General features: G+C 41.3%; 1 protein-coding gene across 1 annotated transcript in view; it reads right to left on the reverse strand.

Annotated features, from left to right (window-relative positions):
- Positions 1-16,892, reverse strand: part of LOC121338018 (vasoactive intestinal polypeptide receptor 1-like) — a 32,439-nt gene extending 15,547 nt beyond the window's left edge. Inside the window, exons 1-3 of the mRNA XM_041408562.1 lie at positions 16,787-16,892; positions 11,027-11,182; positions 1,555-1,647 (exon numbers count right to left, since the gene is read on the reverse strand). Coding sequence (XP_041264496.1) covers positions 1,555-1,647; positions 11,027-11,182; positions 16,787-16,892 — 355 coding nt within the window. The remainder of the gene's footprint in view (positions 1-1,554; positions 1,648-11,026; positions 11,183-16,786) is intronic.
- Positions 16,893-18,077: the final 1,185 nt, after the last annotated feature.

Genomic DNA, 18,077 nt, shown 5'->3' on the forward strand with positions numbered 1-18,077 from the left:
TAATTTCACCCTGGGTTCTGCTGGTGGCATTCATTGGACTCTGCTGTGTACAAGAATAATGTGGAACTACTTCAGAGTAAAATCTCTGCCACACAGATTGATCCCAGCACAGATCCTCTGTGACTGCTGAGGTTTGACTCTACAAACTGTGATCCCTCTGTTTGTCTCACTGAGTTCCTGAAAACTGAAACACAAGCAATGGACTTTTACCTATCTTAGTGTAGCTTTATCCTCTGGATAAAATACTTGGAATAAATGAATTTTAAATTAAACTTAAATGATGTTCACAGTTTCTGGATTTCCACATATTTACCAACAGGCCAAAAAATTTTTTGCAAATTTTCCCCAGCTCTAATATTTAATCCCAAACTACATTGAGAAAGGCTGTAAACACCAGAACAGACTTTTCATTAAGTGGAGAATAAAAGGTGGAAAGGGGAGCTTTGAAAAGCTCAGAGAGGACAAGGCTGAAGATTTTTAAAAAGTTTAACAGAACTCTCAGAAATTTTTATTTATTTTGCTACAAACAGGATTTTAAAACCATGTCATTATTTTTTATGTTGAAGAGGAAGATGCCTGGAATGACATCCTGTAATGCAAGTAACAAACAATTTTTGAAAATGCCTAATTTATACCAGAATTTTTTGTGGTGGGTTACTGTGTGTTCTAGGTGCAAAATGTGTCCAAGAGGTATTTTGGACTTTATTCAAGTCCAAAAGCATGCAAATTAAAGTCCAAAAGTGTAAAAAAACTTTATTAAAGTGTGTGTGAGAAATAGCACCAAAATAAAATAAGAAACTACAAGAGGAACATGAAACATGGGAGTGATTGGAAATTCTGCAGAATAACATTAAAGACAAAGGAAATATTTTGGGGTCAGACTCTGATTTTCACCAAGCTGCTAAAGGCAGATTTCCAAGGGGTTCCAATAATTCTATCCCAACCAAATGCACAAGGTATCTTTGTCTCACAATTCCTCTGCAGTGAACAAACATCTTAAAATTCGTGGAACTGAAAAATCTCAGTGAGGTGAATTCAAATTTTTCTAAAGAAAGCTGACCAGAATAAAATATGACTGAATTTTTGAAAAAGTCTGAACATTATGAAATTCCATGTTGAGTTATTTCTAAGCATGTTTCCAAAATGCCAGGAGGGATCACCTTACACAGCATTCTAAATATATTATATTATAAATATAATAAATATACTATATTATAAATGTATTTTACAGGTTTTGTTTGTTGTTCATTTTACTTTTCAAAATTTGTATCACGTGATAGGCTTCTGAACACCACCACAATAAATCTTTACAAGCAAATAAATAATGTTTGAAATTGTGAAAATGTAATATTTTGAAGAACTTGGGATTTTCTTTAACCCCTTCTTCTTTTTTCTCCCCCAAAGAATATTTTCACCAGACTGGAATGATTCCCAATGTGACAGAATTTCAGTAGGGTCTTCTGGGGGAGTTTCTTTGGGGTTTTCGATGTAAATAAAGAGTACTTCAGTGAAGTGAGACATTCCAAGGCAGGGGATGCCCATCAGGACCTTTACCTTTAAGATCAGGTGAGGCAGATTCGTTGTGTTCCAAGCAGAGAGCCTCCTCTTTGACCACCTGCTGGAATATTTTGCATTCTGGGTGGATTCACCAAACCCCAAAAACAATAAAACATCCCAACCAAACAAAAACAAACAAAACCACAAAAAAACCCCACAAAAATCCCCAGAACAAACAAACAAATGAGAAAAAAAAACAACCAACCAAAAGCAAAAGGAAAAAAAACCCACAAAAAAAGAAAAAAAAAAAAAAAGAAAAGGAAGGACTTCTGTGATTATCAGAATGAGAAAAGCCAGTTTGTACCTCATGGTTTATATCTTGAGATCTGTGAATGTGAAATCTCCAGCTGAAGCTGGGTTTCTTTTTTTTACAAATAGAACATATACAGCACCTCTTCTCCAGTCTGGATATTTTTATCCCCTTTCCTTTGCAGTTATATTTTCCACAAAACTTCAATGTTCACAGTTTTTGGAACACAGTTCATATATTTACCAACTAATTTGTCTTATTAAAATTGGATATATATATATATATATATATATAAAATTGGATGAATCCACCAGCTGTGGGATTATTCACATCAAGTTTTCCAGACTTAAACACAGCCTGACCACAGAAATATTTCCTCCCCATAAACCAACTACAATTAAATACATTTATTTAAAGAATGCTAGTCTTGGCCATAGTTTAATCTGAATGATTGAAAAAATTCTAGAAATGTGTTGTCTGAGGATGTTGCACACACCTTAGACTGAGGAGCTGATTCCATTTTAACAGATGAAGAAATGAGAAATAAAAAAATTAATGATTTGACTGGGAATCTTAAGGAATATTTTTCTCTTATAGGTAAGGGTACATGTAAGCAGCTAAATGGATTTCTAGACAGCAGCTGTTGATCAGGGTCTAAATTCACCCTCTTAGTCACAGGTATTTAGTCCCATTTATTGCCATGTATTTTGCTTGCCCTCCATCTCCCCCTCCAGAAGGTTTCACGTCCCCTGTAGTCCTGTGTCATCACTCCTGTGATTGTGAGATGTTCTTAATGCTCTAAATTACATCATCATTAATGTTCTTAATTAATGTTCTTAATAACCTACACAACCCCAAAACAGCTTCCTCTGCAAAGAAATTCTGAGAAAGAAACTACATGTCAGCGTCTACACTTGATTTATCTCATCTTTTTCAGTCCTTGGGAATTTCAAGGATGTCTCAGTCCCCCAGTTAGATCTCAAGGATGTAAAATATCCCTCAGATGGAACCCACAGTGCAGAAATGGTTGGTGCTGTTTGGGATGTTAGAAAATATCTCAGCCCTCTTGTGTAGACTCTGAATTAATTTTGCCAGCCCTGTGTAGAAGTATCAAATGCATTATTTGAAATGTCAAATGTGTTATTTGATGTCTCAAATGCTTCTACACCTTTAGGAAACTGAATTAAACTGAGTAAAGAAAGCCACTGAACTGTATTCAGAGAACTGGATACTGGACCAAATATTGGGATATTGAGATCTTCAAGATTTAGGGAGTCTCATATGGAATAGAAGTTCTGTTTTTTTTTGTTCTGGTGCTTGCTTCTTCCTAACCTATGCTATTTAACACAAAGCCAGGGGCTCAGTTAGCAGGGATTTTAATGGAAAAGGATGGAATGAAGACTTTCCAACATGTTTTTGAGGAAGACTGCAGGCCCTTTCAACCTCTAATGACTTTGAAAAGTCAGTGCAGAAGTAAACATCATTTCAAAATTGCCTTTTCAATCTCGGAAAACTGATTTATTGGCTTTCAAAATGTTTTCAGTGAGCAGAGCAACCAGGATTTCTTTCAGCTTGCACAGAAATGTTACTGGAAGTCATGCAGACTATTCCATCTCAGTAATAATATCTGCCAAGGGGCAAAAATTAGAGCACAATTTTATCTTTAAAAACCCTTAGAAATTCTGCCTACATTTGGGTTTTGAAGTAGCATAGACAGACTTGTCTCAATTATGAGGCCCCAGAGATGGTTCATGCATGCTAATATTAGAACAGAAAGAGGATTAGGGGCACTGTTTGAAAAGAAGTTAAGACACTGTGCTTTTTCATGCCTTATATTACTCCAGTGGGTAATTCAAAATACATTTTATAAATCAGCATGAGTGACTCTTAAAATAGTACTTTTTGCTCTTCAACTATAGTAACTCAATACTGAAAAGAAATTTTTCAGGTATTAAGAGGATCCCTGCTCATCGCTTTGCATTTAAACAGACATTTCATTTTGCAGTTTGCCCACATAACAAATGAACTCTCTGAGTAGAAATAACAAAATAATTGCTCCATAAATCTCTCAGTATTTCAGTTCATAAAGGTGGATTCAGCTGGACAGGAAAAATGCCATTCCTCTACTTCCTGGAATTCCTGGATTCTTTTACAGTGATAATTTTATATTTGGAATATTCTAAGATTTGGTGTTTAAAAGCCATGACAATTTGAGATGATGCTCTACCATCTACTCTGAGTCCTCTTATGCTAAAAAGCATAACCCAAAATGCAAACAAACCCCAAAATTTGAAATGTCTTAGAAAAAAAGCACTGAGGAGTGGTGGCTTAAATTAACTCCCACCTTGTGCCAGAAAATCCTAGAAACACACATAATCAGTTCTGAAAAAATAAAAAAAAAATCAGAGGAGGAAGAGTTATATTTTCTGCAGAAGTCAGTCTGAGACACAGGCAGGTGAAATGAGGGGCACGGAGGGAGTGTGCCAGACTCCTGCTGCTCAAAGCAGGCTGCATCTTCTCTCCCTTGGCAAATCCACACCTGCTGAACCAGAGCTTCAATCACCATCATTCATCAGAGCTGGTGGAAAAACGGAGTTCTTCATTTGCAGTGGCTGAGGAAGCTCACACCCCAGCCCTGGGGAGGTGGTACTGCCTTGGTGTTACACACAAACAGAGGAATTGCTAAAACAGGTCCAGGTAGTCCTGCCTCTGAAATTTATCTTGTGGGAAATCATCACCAGAAAAAAAATATTTGATGAATTTTTTTTGGAAATCCTGATCCACTGGTAGTGATACCCAGAGTCTGGGCTGGCACAGGGTGCCCAGAGAAGCTGTGGCTGGTTCTGGAAGTGTCCAAGGCCAGGCTGGACAGGGCTTGGAGCACCCTGGGATAGTGGAAGATGTTGGGGGTGGAACTGGCTGACCTTTAAGGTCCCTTCCAAGCCAGCCCACTCTGGGATTCTTTGATACTCATGGTGATACTGCAGTAAATCCCACTCACACTCATAGATAGAGCAATTAACCAGTGGCTCAAATTTGTTTCCTTCTGGGTTATGGATTTGGGGTGGGCAGGACTACAACTACAGGAGCCCAGACATGTCATCACAGACCAGTGACATTAAATATTAAATATCACTGACACTTCAGGGTTTAAAAATCAACATCAAGCCCTATTTCAGATGTAACCTGCAGACTGTCCCAGCAGAAGCCAAAACAGGGCTGGTGTTATTAATTTATAAACATACAGACTCACTCAAAGTCATCCTACTGCTGGACAGAAAAAAAATTTAAAAAAAGGACACAAGAAATATATACAAGAAATACAAGAAATACAAGGATATACAAGAAATCAAGAGCAGTGATGATGCTTCAATTTTCTCACACTTTGAGAAAAAGAAAGCCATCAAACTATTGTACAGTTAAAGAAAAGCCTTGTGGGCAGAGCATTACTTGTGATTTGTTGTCTATGGCTTATTTTCTGCTATTAATCTCACAGTGCCTTGAGTGAAAAGTTTTTGCTCTGATCTGCCTGCAAGTGTTGGGTGATGGGGCTTTCTAAAAGAGCAGGAGCTCTGCATTTGGTGCAGGGACATTTTATGGCAATTTGGGAGGCATCTGCTGAAAAGGTGGCTTTTGTAGGAAAAGAGTGGCTCCTGCTCACCATAAAAAAGGGAAAATTTAGGAACCAAAGCAGAGCAGAGCTTTCTGAGGCAGACAAGTCCAGCGTGGCACAGTGTTCCCTGCCACAGCAAGAGCTGTAGGAGGCTGATTTAAGATGTTATTCCTTGGATCAATATTTCCCTGTATCTCAGCAGTAACCTGGCCTGACTCTCACCAGAAATCACAGCGGGGTGCTTTCATTCCAAGATTCACACATAAAACTTTGAAATTTCAGGAAATATTGTGGACAATCCTCAAGGAATTGAGCTTTGCATTCCTGAGCATCATAACACAAAGGGGTTTTTTTAGTGGATTGAATGTTACTGACCAGTTTGAGTCCAAGTTCACAGGGGTGTTCTGACTCCTAGTCCTCACCACAAAAACAGTCTTGCCTGGAACACAGTGAACACTAAAAAATTACCTATGACAACCATGAGCATGCCAAAAACCTGAGACACTTTAGAGAGACAGATGCTGGGCTTGCATTTAATTTTAGACTTCATTTTCTTCATATCTTGTAAGGTTATTGCACTGAAATCTTAAGTGGCTTATTCACTGAGAGTAGTATAACATTCTTTTTGATTTCCTCTGTTCCATGATAGTTTATTTATTTCCCCAAATCTGCACAGAAAAATCAAAGTAATGGCACTTGGAGCTTTGATATACTCATGCTGGACAACAGGAAATTTAGCAAGCACTGGGAGGAGTATTTCTAGCAACATCCTCATGCCACACGTAGTGCAATTTAATTAAAAGCAATCTTTCGTGAGAGTCCATTCAAAAGTGATGCCCCTAAGCTGCTGTGGGGGTAGAAAAACTGTAATTTAGATGTCACACAAAAGACAGATGTTCACTCATTAAGAAGTCTATTAGCACACTTGGGGAAAAGTAGGGACATTTTCTATGCTCTCTGAAAATTAGGGAAGTGCTTCAAAGCTGGGCACTGAATATATTATTCACCTTTGAAAAGGCAATTCCAGGGGATCAAAGAGCCAGCAGTAACACTCAGTCTTTTTTTGAAAATTAATCAAAGCTCGAAGAATTGGCTGAATTCATTGACAAGATGAGAAGGCTTCAAGAACTTGAAGGCTCTTTCCAGTGATCTGTTTCACTTCCCATGCCCTGCAATCCTAAAGCCTCACAAACAGGTTTTACGTCAAGTACATAAATCATTGACTGAAAATATTCATCACTGTTCTTTCTGCCTCTGCCTCCTCAGCTTACATTCACTCAGATCCCATCTCAGATATGCTCTGGAATTAATCCTGTACTCCCAGTTCCCTCTATCTGTGCTTCCCCAGCTCCTCTGATATGACTCTGATGCCTGAATATTTTAGTTCTCCCTCACACAGAGTTGTCTGCCATTCCTGTCACACACGGACTCATGCCTTGGACAGTAGTGAGACTGTTTTACTGATAAGGAATAATAAACACCTGAGTAAAACATGAAACTACCATCTTAAGTGCCTTCAATCCAGACCCAGAGAAACTGATACTGGAGGATTAAAACTCACCTGGTATTTTAGAATACAGAAAAGCACAGCAAAGACAACTCCTGCATCCCCATTTTTAAGTGTGGAATTAAGTGTTCTGTCAGTCCTGAGAGTTGGCCAGGATTGTCAAAGACATCAGGAAGGAGAATCAGCATATGCTTTGAAATACACACATTTTTTCAGTGAAATTTTGATGGGCAAGAAAGGCTTTTAGGATGGAGGAAGTCTCATGGAAAAAAGCAAAAAGTTGAAGACAGGCTGAATAACAGACAAAGAAAACCTCAGCCTTTTTCATAAACTTTCTAGTCTGTTGAATGTGTCTCATCTAAACTGTCCATCTGCTGAATTCCTTCTTAAAAAGCCAAGTGCCAATTAAAAATCTTTGAAACTGGGGAGTGCAGGACACTGAGGACAATTTTCCTATGTGCTTTGGAGGGATCTGGGCCCCATCCTGAGCTCCATGAGCTCCTGTCCATTTCATACCACATTCCCAGTCTCTGCCCAAAAACCCTCCTGTCCAAGCCCTGGCCTATGAGTAATTCTTGGATATTTATAATGCCATATGCAGAGTGTTGTGTCCTGTCAGAAAACAAGAAAGAATAAAAAAATAAAGACTGCTTATGCAGTAAAAATAGTCAGCTCAACTGCTACGAGCTCAGTTGCATCCATTTAGGTTTTTTTCCACCATCCCCAAGGCATGTTTGCCACTTTGGGCTCTGGGAAGCACCAGGAGACCCCAGCAGCGACAGAACTCCAGTGCCCAGCCCTGAATTCAGCTCTCACACCAAGTCCTGCCCTCAGCCTCCAGCTCTGACACCGTCCTGATCCCAGAAGCTTCCAACCCCCAAGCTAAAGCCTCATTTCCAATCCTTCTCTTCAGTCAGTTAAATAGATTATTTCACGAGTCTTTTTGGCTGAAAATGACTACCTAGAGGATATTTTCTGTGTTTGTTTTCTGCCTCTAACTCGATTACCTATGGAAGAAGGGAAGCTGAGACACTGATTGCCTCACAGTCATTTAGAGGAACATATTTACATATTTTCAATATTGTTTTCAAGACATTGAAGCAATTCTTGAATGCTCCTCTGTGGATTGGACTGTATTTATATTACTGTGTTTAACTGCATGACCTTACAGAGAACAGCACTTGCTAAACATATTTATCCATTTATATCATTATATTTATTCACTCATAGGTATTCTTTATGAGACAACACAGCCATACAAACAATTTATTTTGTTTATGAATGCTGTGTAATTAGTATTACCTTGAGAAAAATTAATTTATCATCACTCTGCTAAATTGGGTAGAGCATTTAATTATTACAAATGCTTGAAGAATAACAGAACACTAATAATTGATCCCCATTTTCTGCTATTGCAAGTATCCCTGTAAATTAAAGAGAAATTTCTTCTTTTTGGTATCATTTTTTTGCCTGCAGGAGGGATTCATGTCATCTAATCCCAAAGTCCTGAAACCTGGAAGTCAAAGTCCTACAGCAAGTTCATTTAATTGATCTGTATTCTTGGAGTGCTTCCATCTCTCCCCAGCAATACTGAAGAAGGCTCAATGAGTAGCTTTAGACCAGATTCCTAATTTTAGACGGTTAATTGTAGATGATTAATACAAATTCCCCCATCAAGCCTCCCTTAATGATCAGTGAAAGCAGACAAGCAGCTCCAGGGAAGGATTCCTCCTACTTTGCTCAGACACCTGTTTGAGGACAGTGACTGCCTGTACAGGAGCCTGTCTCCCTTCATTAACTCCCTCCAGGCTTAAAAAAAAATTTAAAACACATTATCCCACACATCCAGCCCCCCAAGGAGAGGAATTGAAGGTCTGCAGGGACCAGGCTGATAGAGGAAGCACAAATTAAACACGGAAATGGAGACACACAGGTTTGTTTTACTGGGAGCTCAGCATCTTGCCATGGGTTTGGATCTCTATGTCCACAATTCTTTATTGTTTTCTTTTATATTTGTTTATAATATTTATTATTATTCAGCACAATACTTTGCTGAAGGGATTGTACAGCTCAGTGGTGACCCACCTGTGTTTCCACTCTCACCTCCATTCATCAGATCAGACCAAAGCCCTTCCCAGAAATGGGAAATGTAGGTGTTTGGAGAGGAAAGCAGTTTAGCACAGCAGGGAGAGCAGTGAAGGCAGAGTCTTTTCTGCTCTTTGTCCTCTTCTTCCTGAGACTCTGCACTCTTTAAGGCATGAAAAGTCATTTTTAGGCATTTCAGCCTCCTCTGCTCTCTGTTCCTTGTCACTTACCAGTGAATGGTAATTCTTTTATTGTCAAGGACTCTATTCTGCAAGGCACAAATACATCCCTGTGGAGCTGACAGGAGGTAACAGTACCCAGCTCCACAGAGGAAGTTTTCAGGATTAGCCCTCTGCTTTATTTTCGTATCTGATTAATGACTTATTTGCAGAATGCATACAGGAATTATTCCTCTGTCCAGACATGATCCTTTGAAACAGGAAGGGATTATTTCCTCAGTACATCCTAGGGGTCTCAGGCCTTCTCTCACCCACTGAACATGCAAGGAGACCTAGACTGAGACACAAACCCCACTGACATTCAGAGCACTGCCTCTCACATGGAGCTGATGTTCATATTTTGAGGCCAAAAGCTGTGTAGATCACGCAGTTTATAGAATTCCTCTTGTTATGGGCACAGCCTGCTGCAATATGCTGCAGTATTAAAATGATGTATGGCAGGCCCCAGATGTGCACAATCCATCACTTTGGATCAGCTCCACTCTGCTGACAGCTGCAAGAATGAGCTGTGCCTCCTTTAGGTGTAAAAAAGGCTGGCCCAGATGCCAAAATCACTTCACCTGCAGCAGTCTAAGCCTTTAGGCTGCCTGGTTTTGCATGGAAGAACAGCATTACACATGATAATAGCTGCACTGGTGAGGTTTGCCTTGCAAGAACCCCCAAGATATCCCTTGTGCATAAATCTGTGTAAATACAGAGGAAATTACAAGATCCAGGGGTTGTGCAGGTGTGAAAATTTACATCCCACCTCCCACCATTTGGAAATGAAAGGTCAGGATCAGTCTGTCCTTTAGGCTCTCACAGTTACCCACAGAGGAAGGCAGGCCCTAGAGAAGCACCCACTGCATCTGGCTTTCTCAGGACAAGATGGAATGTTTCCTGGGAAGGTGACTCTCTCCTTCCTGACTCCTGCTGAATCCCTGCCCACGCTGAACACTTCACTGTGAAATGAGCAAAGTTTGAATTAACGAGTCCCTGGTAATCACACTCAGAGGAAAGGGTCCAAACTCTTCCCTGAGTCTGACCATTGAGGGCAAAGAAGAGAAATTTCTGAGCTTGGATTTGCAGCAATTTTTGTTAAGCATCACAGGCAATGCCAGTAGCGGAGTGTGGAGATCAGGGAGGATTGTGCCTGGATTGTGTCCCTGTGCTCATCCATCTTCCCTGGTGTCCAGTGGCACAGGCTCACCTGCTGCCCTCAGTGCACACAGACACGAGACAGTTCATGCTCCTGCTTGGTGATATTAGAAACCTCCAGCTCTGAAAACATCCCTGCCCCTCCCAGAGAGGTAACTGTCCCCATCCATCAGCAGGAACTACTCCTTTCTAGCTATCCTCCTTGTCCTGCAAAGTTGCCTTTTTCAGGACAGCTGGGACAGTGACATGTCCCCTCCTGTCTGTCTGAAGCCCTGCCACATCCATTCTGATTTGGGGATGCTCTTCTGTCCTCTGCAAACAGCAGTTCTAAAGAACAGAAAAGTCATTTATTAACAGCATCTTGAGGCTGGAAATTTTTAATGAAAGGAGCTCGGTCAACACATTCACTCAGGGATATTTTTTTTTCTTTCCTTCCCTCTAACATCTCTGCCTCATTTTATATTTTTCTTCTTAATCTTTCCTCGTTTTTCTTTCTTTCTGCCCGGCTCCCCATTAGGAGAAAAGTTACCCAGCTCCTGCTGACTTTCCCCCACCCTGGCTGCGGTGGGGCAGCAGCAGCGGAGCCATCCAGCTGTGGCCGGGCTCCAGATGTGCGCTCCCCCCACCCCAGCGGTTCTCACTCACCAGCGGCAGCAGCAGCCAGCGCAAAGTTCGCATCCTCCGCAGCAGCCGCCGGCTCCTGCCGCTGCCTCTGCCTGTTGTGATGCTGCCAAAAGCCGAGGCTCTGCCCGCCCCCACATGCCCAAGGCCCGCCCCGAGATCCCCGAAGCTCCCTGAGCATCCCCCCGCGGGATGGGAGCCGAGGGAAAAGGATTCTCCCGTGTGGAATCCCAGGGCACTGGGAATATTCCTGTCTGCTCTGGGGTGCCCTGACCCCCTGAGGAGCACTGACTCTGACCCTCACTCAGAGTTTCCTGGACTTCAAGATAGACCAGAATCCACAAAAGTGTGAAATAGATTATGGAGAGCAGTGTAGGTGTGTCACTTGGTGAGACATTTAGGGTTTGGGATTTTTAGTATGTTGTGGATGGAAGCAAGATGGAGGGCACAGGGTGCTGTCCTGGGTTTCTTCTTCATGCTGCTTCTTCCTTCTTCTTCATGTGTTTGGGTGGCATTTTGTACTTGGGCAGAAAAGTCCACACTGAGGTTCTTTGGGATCAGTTATTGGGTTAAAAGGGAAAATAATCTAGGTGTCAGTTCTTAATTGGATAGTTTAGTCTCAAAGACCTTGGAACAAGAGATTGTGGCCATTTTGTGCCTTCTGATGAAAAGCTGAACTCACAGTAGTGAGACTGTTTTACTGATAAGGAATAATAAACACCTGAGTAAAACATGAAATACTGCCTCAAGTGCCTTCAATCCAGACCCCAAGAAACTGATACCCCGGGGTGTTGGATTCACCTCTGTGCACCTGGCCAGTGCAAAATGATGAACATATCCCAGAAAAACAAGCAAAGCAGGGAGCTGGGACACTAGTGTGGGTTTTGGGGTGGTTTTGGAAGCAGGAATTATCTGTGCTGCATTCACCCCTCTTGGTTTTACAAGGATTTAGGTCTGAGTGGGTCTGGCAGTGTGGGATTCCCTTTGGGACTGTCAGAGATGGAGTTTCTGGGTTTTTGCATCCCCATCCTCACAGACGGGAAAGTTTGTGCAATGGCAGAATTTCCTCCACAACTTGAACAAGATCTTTTGGCCCTTGTATCACAAAGGAGTCTTGGGTTCAGGTTTATTTCTTGGTGCTAAGAAAGTTCAAGATTTTCTTGCCTACAGATTAGTCTTTTTGGGGAAAAAAATAAATTTAAGTGTCAGGTTCTTAGGGCCCAGGCACCAGCTCTGGTTTTTGCCCCACTGAATATTGCACCAAGATATCTTCAGGACCTGAGAGAACTAAAATTATGAACATAGCAATTTTCCTTGGTAAGACTGAACTGCTGTTTCATATCCTGTTTATCATTCATTAGTTCCCAGTGGTGTTAAGCACATGAGTTCTGTACAGTGAGAGGAGATTCAGGGCTTGCTTAAGTTACCCCAAAATAGGAATTCAATGCCACTAGAAAAAATACTTATTTCTGCAGCTTTCTCCATAGGTGTACAGCTCTCCTACAAGTCCTGTGTCTGGTTTTCCAGCTCCACCTAAATATTTCAGATATACATATATAACATTTGAAACTAAATTCTCATTTAATCTGCTCTTCTCTATACGTTTGTCTTTCATTACTGCAAAATGGCATCTGATTCCTGACCTGCACAGCCTCAGATGTTACTCCAAAAATCAGATTTGTGAGAAAATAAAGAGATTAAACCTTAGGGGGGAAAAAAATAAAAATTAAAGTCTGATTTTGACTCTTTCCCCATCTGTAATGGATAAGTTAAAACTGTGGCCACTTTCACTAGTCAGCAAGGTTGTTCCTGTCACACTGGAATAATTTTTAGGATCCCATTACAAGGCAGGCAACATAGAGTGTCAGGCAGTTCCTGCTTCTAATGCAAAGGAAAATGCAGAGTGCAGACCTGTCAAACACCCCCAGGACAGGAACAGTTCACAATCCCTGCTGAACTTTATCCAGCCAACTCAAATATCCAAGATCAGAGAATAACAGAATAATTTGGGTCAGGGGATGGAGCTCTGGCCCCAAGCCTCTTCTCTCACAACTGAAATTTCACGGTCAGGAATTTGTGTTTCAAAGGGAATTGCTCTCAGGAGCCACACTGTAAACATAAAAATGCCACTGAAAGAACACATGTGGCATTCCAGCCTCCAATATTTCACCTGGATTCTATTATTTAATGCCTTGAAGGTCACTTAAACGAGGTTTTTTTAGGTCATCACCATCAGCTTGGAGCAAACCCAAGTGTGAGCCACTTTTTTTAAAAATTTTTTAATGTAGTTTTTTGCTATGGGTATTTGCAAGCAGTTTTTAGGAGAAGGCATTGCCTGATGGAGCAGACCTGATCTCTCAATATTTGCTTTCTCATACATTTTTGTCCTCCATCTGCTTTTCCTATCTCATCTCCAGCTGATCAAAAAAGCAGTCCATGTTCCCATCCTTGAGATTTAAATTAATTACCTGGCAATTCCTCTTGTAAGAATATTTTTCCATCCTAATAAGGAAATCAAGCCTGTGTTTATTGGGTTTTTGAAACATCTCACTGTAGTTAATGTTATAAACCTCACCTACATTAAAGTCTCTTATTTCATCAGTCTTCTCACATCTCTTCATTATTTTAAACACATCCTTAAAACCTTATTTAGTCTAAAAACTAATTTCTGTTCATCATATTAATTTGCATTATTCATTTTACTTTTTGCTGTTTCTCTGTATGTACCCAAAGCTCCAATAACAAAAAATGCAGGGAAAAAAATCATACTTATTTCTCATAATATTTTCATATGCTTTGATGCATTTTGCTACTTTTTGTCACAAAATAGATTCTTGCCTCCTAAGCTGCCTTGAACTAAGCATTATTATTTTATTTTCTCCAAGAATTACAGGATAACTAATCAAAGATAAGAACCACCTTTGTTTTCCTGCTGCTCCACAACATCAGCCTGGGCTCAGAATTCAACAGATGTGCATAAAAACCTTCTCTTGTTAACAACAACAAGCCATTGTGTTGGTATGAAACTTAATCAATGAGGCAACAGACCTGAGATTCCTCCTAATCCCTCTCATGGATATTCTGAATCAATTGGTGCCATTTAATGAAAATTACTTGACATTTGCTGAGCTGCTGAGCACCTTTGTGGAAGCTGGAGAATGGGGTTTCGATACCATATGTTACCTGAAAATGGGTTTTTCATAATAAAAATCTTCCTGAAACACACCTGAATTTCTTCCAGCAGCACTTCAGGCTGGAAAATGGGATGTCTTAGCCCCATGCTGCAGCATGAGCCATCAGCCAGAGCATAAAGGTGAATTTACTGACATTTCTAAACAATCTTGTGACAAATCTGACTAAAGATGCAAAACAAAAAGCCCTGGGATTAGCAGAAGGAGGCTGCAATTACAGAGAGTACATAACTCAGTGCTCAGGCAGAACATGGTGTTACTGAGAAACATATTGTGACTTTAATTAACACCAAAACTTCACGGTCTTTAGGAAAAGGAGGGTATAAAAAAAACGCTGGAGGTTTTATTACTGACAGTGATCTCTGTGGGGTGTTTCAAACAGAGGGGTGAGAGCAGGGAAATCAAACAACTGAAGGCAAAAGGCCGTCTTTGAGATACTAAAAAGGGAAGGCACTAAATATCAGACAGGTGCCTGGAGCTGCATGAGGATAATTTGTCCAACTGATGTTCTCTGTAAGCCCTCCCTGTGTTATCTCCTCACTGTTTTTCTTGGATAAAATTGACTCCTGCCATGTCCTGGGGCTCTGACTCCATATGTGCCCATATTCTGTTACTCAGCCTGGGCCCAGGGACACCTGGGACACAAAATAAAGACAAAAGTTACAGACCCTTGGATTACATGGATTCTGTCCTACCTGTTTGATCTGTAAATTTAATTTCATCCAAGTATCTGAAGCACTTGGTGAATTTGAAAAACATATCTTGACTTGTACTCGTCTTCCACAAATATATCATTTAACTCCTTTAAAAATAAACTCCTTTAATCTTTTCAGCATTGAAAAAAACAAATCTGTCAGCAATCCCTTCTCTACTTCCATTGTATTTTATTCAAGAATAAGGAAGTTATTTTTCCCAACCTAAGGGAAGTTGCTTTTCCCAGTGACACACAATGAAATCTTCATTCCTATTAATAGTCTCTAAAGAGTTGACAGACCAGCTGTTCCTGTCTCAGAAATTGTTTTATGCATTGTATTATTCATTGGTTTTCTTGCTTTCCTCTGGCCACTTCAACTCAATTTCAATTCTGTTTCTTTTCCAAGAGAAGGAGAACAACCCTGATTTTTATTCACTAAAATGCAGGTTTAAGACTAAGCTTTCTCCCTTCCTAAGGGCAAAGAAAATATTCATATTTCTCCTAGGTATAGACTGAGCCTATAAAATTCAATTTGGGTAAACAGGAATAAGCTATTTTTAACAACACTGAAGTCTAGTTACTGGTGTATACTAGTATTTGTTTCTTTTATATTTAAAAGAGAGAGTCATGGAATTCCAGGATGGTTTGGTTTGAAAAGCCAGGTGTCTGCTAAGGAAGGCAAGAGCCTCCCTTGAAATGGAAAATGTAAACCTCCTCCCTCTAAATTATTATAATTTTAAAATTAAGGGGCTCTCAGGCAAAGATATGGGAGTAGGAATAACAGTTCTTTACTATGGGGAAAAAAAATAGAAATGAAGTAATAGATAACACCACTGCCAGGGTGAGAGCAGGAGCTGAGCCCTGTGTGTCAGGGTGGTGGCACAGTCCCATCCCAGGGTGGCTCAGCCCTCCTGCAGTGCCAGCTGTGCTTCTGCTGGAGCAGGGATCCTGCACAAGGCTGCAGTTTTCCTCTGCAGCTCCAGGGCTGCTGGAGATGGGCCTGCTCTTCCTCTGGGAATGCAGGGCAGGAGAAAGCTGCTCCTCTGGGAATGCAGTGGGCAAAGGCTGCTGTGCTGTTCCAGGCTCAGATTGTATCCAGGGAGGAATGCTTGGCTCCTGCCCTGGGCGGAGCATCTCCCCATGGGATGCTGGAATTTGATCAGCCCTGCAGGGACACTCAGTGGCCATGGACAGCAGAGATCTCCTGGAGGGAGGATTGGCTGTGGGAGAGATAAAGAAAACTGCCCCGTGAACAGAGGAGAACTGCCCCACCTCTGACAGATGGTGACAGAATACACAGTCCAGCCACATCTTGCAACCCCATGACATTTGCGTTGGCAGGAATCTTAAAACTGATCTCATTCCACACCCCTGCCTAGGGCAGGGACACCTCCCACTATCCCAGGCTGCTCTAAGCCCTGTCCAACCTGGCCTTGGACACTTCCAGGGATTCAGGGGCAGCCACAGCTTCTCTGGATACTCTGTGCCAGGGCCTCCCCACCAAAAGGACATCTTTTTTTCCATACTTTTCCCTGTGATTATCCCAATTTTTCCACTGAGACTGCAGGGGGGACTCACCTCACCCTCCTACAGCAGTACTCGTCTCACCCAATCTCAGACATTAAGAATGTAAATGTGAACTGATTACTCAGGGTTATTTTCCCAGTCACAGGCACTGCTGAACGCAATCTGCCTGACATAATTTGGATGTCTATGGAGGACAAGATAATAATTTCCTCGGGGTGTACTCCTCTCCATCACCATCTCTGAAAGGAGAGAAGGATGAGCGCTCAGCTCTGGATGTTTGCTTGGGGGTGAAATTCCACACACTTCACACGTTGGGTTGTGAATACCTAATGTAGGCTGGGTAAGCTGGAAAAATGAGCACTCACTGTGGTTAATCACCAGCCTAAGGTAATTAGTCAGTTTGCCCTTCATGTTCCTGTTAGAACCTCCTTTGTGCTGTGCTGTGGTAGGAGACCCTGTGTCCAACGCCATCCTGTTTCTTTTAGTGCCTTCAAAGGCAGGTGTGAGGTGGAGTTTGTTAAAGACACTGGAAAATTTAGACATCAGCGTGTTGGTGTCCAGATGCAAACTGGATGTTTCAGCTTCCTTTGGGGTCAACAATCACCTAAAAGGGAATCTTTTATCAGTTTAGCCCACTGAATGGTTCTTTAGAGTAGAGTATTGGCCAAGATCCTGCATAAATCACACACTTCAAGGCTCAGTTGTTTCCCAATAAGAGGAGACCATAACCAATTAAGATCCTTTATAATATAATATAAACATCTATATTTTAAGTATTTGCAGTGGGGGGTCAGATGTTAGACCAGGCTTTGCCCCGTGGGCCCCAGCAAAGGCACAGGAGGAATGGGCAGGAATTGATGCCCAAGAAATTCCACCTGATCATGAGGAAGAACTTCTTCCCTGTGCAGTGACTGACCTCTGGATTGTCCAGACAGGGCACGGAGTGCCCCTCATTGGAGATATTAAAAAACAATCTGGACGCAACCCTGAGTATCCTGTTCTGGGGCGCCCTGCTGGAGCAGGAGCTTGGACCACACACCCCCAGTCTCCATTCCAACCTTCCCCAGTTTGTGATTCCCTGATTCAACACTCTCAGGAGCTGCCAGCTGTGACACAGGGACACTGAAGGCATGGCAGGTGGAGGCTGCCTGGGCAAAGGGAACCAGATTCCTCTGAGGGGAGAAATGAATCAAACTCTGAAATCAAATAAGATAAATCCCAGCCAGACCAGATATCTGATTTTGGCTGACTTTTCTCATTCATCTTCAGTAAAAGGAATCCCTTGCCATGTGTTTCTCAATGATTAATTGAATTGCAAAGCCTGACTTCCTTTATCAAAACCTATTTTCCTTTCTACCTAAACTCCTTGCCTAAACCTATTGTCCCCACCATCCCAGGCTGTTTTTCCTCAGGACACAAAGCTTCTTGTGTAATTGTATCATCAGGTGGAAGATTTCTTTTCCTCTATTTAAAGTAAATTCTTTCATTTCACATAGAGAAAAAAATAAGTGTTTCGCTGAGGGAAGATTATAATAAGATCCTTGTTTTTTACTTGTATTTCTGCATATTACAATGAACCACACAACTAAATCTTCCATTATTTAAGGTTGGACTCACAATGAGAAAGCATTTATGTCTGTGACTTTACAAGCACAT

The sequence above is a fragment of the Onychostruthus taczanowskii genome, unplaced genomic scaffold (assembly GCF_017590055.1).
Source record: "Onychostruthus taczanowskii isolate IOZ18803 unplaced genomic scaffold, ASM1759005v1 scaffold3, whole genome shotgun sequence".
In the NCBI taxonomy this organism is placed as follows: domain Eukaryota; kingdom Metazoa; phylum Chordata; class Aves; order Passeriformes; family Passeridae; genus Onychostruthus; species Onychostruthus taczanowskii.